This window comes from Epinephelus fuscoguttatus, linkage group LG24, assembly GCF_011397635.1.
Source record: "Epinephelus fuscoguttatus linkage group LG24, E.fuscoguttatus.final_Chr_v1".
In the NCBI taxonomy this organism is placed as follows: Eukaryota; Metazoa; Chordata; class Actinopteri; order Perciformes; family Serranidae; genus Epinephelus; species Epinephelus fuscoguttatus.
Window position 1 is genome coordinate 15056851 of NC_064775.1, and position 5117 is coordinate 15061967.

The 5117-nt window shown below is 41.6% G+C and overlaps 1 protein-coding gene across 1 annotated transcript; it reads left to right on the forward strand.

Moving 5' to 3' along the window:
* Nucleotides 1-96: 96 nt before the first annotated feature.
* LOC125885184 (dTDP-D-glucose 4,6-dehydratase-like) lies at nucleotides 97-5021 on the forward strand. Its single transcript, XM_049570710.1, has 12 exons — nucleotides 97-315; nucleotides 1650-1716; nucleotides 1841-1909; nucleotides 2015-2105; nucleotides 2212-2360; nucleotides 2454-2552; nucleotides 2787-2846; nucleotides 2928-2971; nucleotides 3100-3265; nucleotides 3350-3405; nucleotides 3491-3588; nucleotides 4389-5021. Exons 1-12 carry the CDS (start codon nucleotides 269-271, stop codon nucleotides 4481-4483), a joined length of 1041 nt encoding a protein of 346 aa, XP_049426667.1. The 5' UTR covers nucleotides 97-268; the 3' UTR covers nucleotides 4484-5021.
* Nucleotides 5022-5117: the final 96 nt, after the last annotated feature.

A 5117-nucleotide genomic window follows, 5' to 3' on the forward strand; every position in this document is an offset into this window, starting at 1 on the left:
AACCAATCAGAGATCAGAAACTCGTCTACATGCGCTAGATATCCCGCCCCTTTTCAACGTGTCAACACTGCTGTAAAGTGGCCATCGACTGTCGTAAATTACACAATGTAGGTAGTGTACTGACGAAAATAAAGAAGTTCAGTGCTGCTTGTTAGCAGGTAGCAGGACAGATAACGGAGTTTAGAAACGACGAAGATGTCGTTATTATGTTTATAGGAGACTTTAATGTGAACAGACAGCTGTCGGTGTTCAGTGTGATGACCGGAAGATGGACTTTAACAGGACTGTTCTGGTGACCGGAGGCTATGGATTCATGTGAGTTTATTCAATCAGTTTAAACTGATAATAAAGACATGACTCACCGTTATTCAGGTAATTGTACCAGGTCATCATTCAGTCTCATGAGGCAACCAGTCTTCTTCACAGTAAGATAACCGTCTCACAAAATATCGTTGTATCACATTACAGAATTTATATTATCATCAGTCAGAATGACCCTCAAAGGAATGAAAATTAAAGGGTTATTGTTGGTTGAACAAACATTTTATCACTATAATTGAAACTTGAAAGCTTTTTGTTAATGGAAGTTTGTGTAAAAAGTCTCGCCTTTGAAAATAACTAACATAAAAAGGGAGATTCAACATCCAGTTGTATTTTCTTTTCAGTATCATAGGTAAGCAAATGTACACAATAGTCAGCTTTTATATCACGTTACACCTCGAAACCGGTATCACTGCAACCTTAGTAAGATTTAACCGAATTTAGAGTCATCTAACAGTGAGGACTGCAGGTTGCAAAAAGCTGAAATTCCCAGTTAGTCAGTGTTCAGTGTTCAGTAGGTTTTTACCAGGAGCCGAATTATACGCAGAGGTCTCTTCTTCTCTGACATAAACGGACCAGGTGATAAAAATGGTAAAAACACTGAATAAAGTAGTGTCATGTTAAAAATCAGTGTTTATCCTATGCTGTTTGGCATGTCAGAAACGGGCAAGTACCTGCTGATGTGTGCTCACCTTTTTTCTCTGATAACTTAAGATCCAGATGTTCAGGTGGTTTTAACCAGGAGCCAAATTATCCGCAGAGGTCTCTTCCTCTCCGACATAAACAGATCAGGTTACTAAAACTGGTAAAAACACTGAATAAAGTAGTTTCAAGTTAAAACTCAGTGTTTATCCTATGCTGTTTGGCATGTCAGAAATGGGGAAGCACCTGCTGATGTGTGCTCAGCTTTTTTCTCTGATTACTTGAGATCCAGATGTTCAGGAGGTTTTTACCAGGAGCCGAATTACCCGCAGAGGTCTCTTCCTCTCTGACACAAACTGTCCCGGTGATTTAAACCGGTAACACTACATAGAGCAGTTTCATGTTAAAAGAAAAGTGTTTTTCTGACACTTGTCACAAAAGGGCTGTGAACTATGGTGGCTGATGCAAAAAAGTCATAACGCGAATGGCCCTATCTCGAGCCAGTGTTCGGTTTGTCTGTTCTGGACTACTGAAGAAACATGGTGGTGCAACATGGAGATCTCTGTAGAAGAAGACTTGCTCTGGCGGCACGAACTTTGGAGTAATTATTATGGGTTTTAATCTTCGATAGCTGTCAAATAAAAGGTCATCTTCTTCTCATCTCCACCTCCCCATCTCTGTTACAGTGGCTCCCATCTTGTGTGTTCGCTGGTCAACAGACACCCTGACTGGAGAATTATTAACCTGGATATCGTAAGTTCTTACTGGTGTTTGGTCGTGCTGACACTCCAAATGGATGAATGAATATATAGATCAATATATCCCAGTATGCGATATGTATGTACTGTAGGATTTCTCATTGTCTGATCTTTTCCAGTTGGATTACTGCTGCAGCCTCAGGAGTCTGGAGAGTGTTGAAGACAGAGCCAACTACACCTTTATCAGGGTGAGAGCTGCTTGCGTTAATATTGTAAAACTAGAGATCAACAGTGTCCGGTGTAGTGATCTCTATTAAAATAACATAACATACTGGTACTCCTTTCTTTAACAGGGAGATGTGTGTAACTCGCGGCTGGTAAATCACATTTTCAACACTGAAAACATCGATGTGATCTTTCACCTGGCAGCAAAAACACACGTTGGTGAGCAGGAGTTGAGGTTACACTCATCTGCCGGGCTGATTTTACTGGTCATGTATTCATAATCAGCTTCTGAAAATTATATTTCTTTCTTTCTTCCCTTGTTCAGAATCCTCGTTTGAAACTCCGTCTAGTTTCCAGCGCGTTAACATCGATGGGACCAGAGTTTTACTGGGAGCCGCCCATCAGGCCCGACACCAGCCACGACGCTTCGTCTACGTCAGCACCGATGAAGTGTACGGAGCCAGTCTGGACCAGGTCAGTGGACAGTGAGTTAGTTGACAGATCGTTCAGTGGATCATGGGGTCATGAGTCGTAATGATGTGGATACTGGGTGTGTGTTGTCTGCAGGTGTTTGATGAGAGCAGTCCAGTGAGGCCCTCCAACCCGTACTCTGCCACTAAAGCAGCGGCAGAGTACCTGGTTAGATCCTACTGGGACAAATACAAGGTACACACACACACACACAGGCAGAAAAGTGGCTGAAACTAAAGATGTATAGTTAATATTATGACAATATTAGATGCAATTAAGCTTTAAGGTTTATCATCGTGGTTATCCGATTGGAAATACACTGTATTTGCCAGGTTAGCTCATTTTGACATTTAATAACAGATGCAATAATCATGATTTTGTTCCTCACAACTTTGCATGTTAAGAACTGCTCTGTCTTTTTATTACCAGTTTCCCATCATCATCACCAGGAGCAACAACATCTACGGCCCCAGGCAGTACACTGAGAAGGTACAGCACCCAGACTTTACTGTGACATCTTGATCAGATTGGTCCATTTTGAAGCCAGCAATCATCTTCTCAATCTTTCAGGTCATTCCAAGGTTTCTCACCCTCTTACGCATGAACAAGAAATGGTAGGCTTGACTTTCTTTTTGTTTTTCACTGACAAATCAGATTCAATACTTGTTTGATATCAAGACAAAAATAAAGCAGAGTATGTGTAGTTTCTAACCTGGGTTTCTCTGTCTCCGCTCTGCCGCAGCACCATCCAGGGAACCCTCCCGAAATCCCGCCATTTCCTGTTTGTCGATGACGCCATCAACGCCTTCCTGCTGGTTCTGGAGAAAGGGACTGTGGGAGAAATCTACAATGTGGGAACAAGCTGTGAGGTTCCCATTGTGCAGCTGGCCAGGGAACTTGTTAAGATGGTGCGTATAAGAACTGTTCTTTTAATTTAATCATACAGCAGGAGGTAGCAGGTGTTCAATAAACTGTCTTTGTTTGTTCTTTAGGTGAAGAACGTGACAGACTCTGAAGTGAACAACTGGCTTGAGTTTGTGCCTGACAGGTGAGTGGAAACAAATATTTCCTGAGAAATCTATTAAAAAAAACAGCCTCCACAAGCTTAATGAACTCTAACCTCTGCTCTGTAGGCCGCGTGTTGACCTGCGCTACCCCATCAAATGTGAGAAGCTGCAGCAGCTGGGCTGGAGAGCAGAGGTGTCCTGGGCTGAAGGCATCAGACAGACTGGTACAGTAACACACACGAAAAAACTCTAATTTAAAGCTGGGGTGAGTAGTTTAGCCTTCTGCTAACAAAAGTCAAAGGCTCACAGCTGCAGCTTTAAGTCGATGTTTATGTAGCTAACGTTAGCTAGAGCCTTGGTTTAAAGTGTGATATCTAAAGGGTTTTAGAGGCCCAAAAGTTTGCAAAGAAAACAGCATATGTACCAGCTTCAGGATCACAATTACAATGGTTAAAATCAATGACCAGGGCTCATACAGGTTACTGCACGAAGCATACGTGCATATGCCCGTGCTTGTCTTGTGGGAGGGGCTTAGGACAGAGAAAACTGCTTACCCCAGCTTTAAAGCGAGGAGATAAACCAGTACATTTAAGCCTCATCTTGAAAAGGTGCATGTTGTAGCCCAAATTGTCCATCTAAATCAGGAGTGTTGAGGGTTTTACAGGCTAAGGACACCTAAGCGCAAAGGGACGGTAACTTCTAAGTCAGTAGCAGTTGTAGCATGGCTAGGTGTGTTAGCCTCACCCTCTGTACTTTCATCTGTGGTTTCTGAGGTGGACGGTATGTCAGAATCTCATTTGAAAATGTTACAAAATTATCCATTGTTCACAAGAATGTCCGTATACTTTCAATAATAATAAAGCTAATTGGCCGTATGTTTCAATAGTACACAAGTGTAAGCTATCTAGTTCACGGTACCACACAGTATTTACCTACATTAAATTATAATAATAATTTGGTGCTGGTGGTTCCTTCTTTGTAGTCTGTGCTTTTAATCCCTGTGTTCTGCATCTGTGTCTTTCAGTCAAATGGTACCAAGACAACCCAGACTTCTGGTCAGACCCGAGCGAGGACCAAGAACAAATCAGAAGCAAGCTTGAACAAGCCACCAACAAATAAGTGGCCTGACTTACGTCTTAACTAACAGCTACTGAACACATAAGCGAACATCAGTCTCGCTGTACAGCATATTTTATTCTCTACTGTCTGTAAGTGATCGCTGGACCAACAGGCCCTGAAGTGCCAGACAACAGGAAGGCAGAGCCTCCCGTCAACCAAAGTTTCACCTGGAAATGAATGCACTTTATTTTGATATTAATTACTGATTCAGCTGGTGTTAAAGAGCATAGCAGTTGTCTTATTTCCTTTGCTGCGTTGCCCTCATAGTTCAAAAATCAAATGACCACATATTGTAGTGATGGTCAGCTCAAAACAGGGAAGACGTGTATTACATTGTCATGCACTTAATGAGATTACTCAGAGAAATGAGACAGACGGCTGTAACTTTTCAGAACATGTAAACACACCAGCTCCTGCTAACATTCAACAAGACTGTCAGTTCATTTTAGTCATTTGTTTTATACACATTGTTAAGAGATCTTTATCATGTCATTCTGTAGAATGTACTGCAAATAAACTTGATTATTTAATAACTTCAAAGTGTTTGACCTGCTTTTCTCAAACATCTAATTTTGTACACGTTTAAAGACACAGAAGAAGAAGAAGAAGAAGAAGAAGAAATGGATCGAAACAC

Coding starts and splice junctions, on each gene's coding strand:
- LOC125885184 (XM_049570710.1), top strand. CDS start 269: ATGGACTTTAACAGGACTGTTCTGGTGACCGGAGGCTATGGATTCAT. Junction 2,361..2,453: donor ACGGAGCCAGTCTGGACCAG/GTCAGTGGACAG, acceptor TGTTGTCTGCAG/GTGTTTGATGAGAGCAGTCC. Junction 3,266..3,349: donor CCAGGGAACTTGTTAAGATG/GTGCGTATAAGA, acceptor TTTGTTCTTTAG/GTGAAGAACGTGACAGACTC.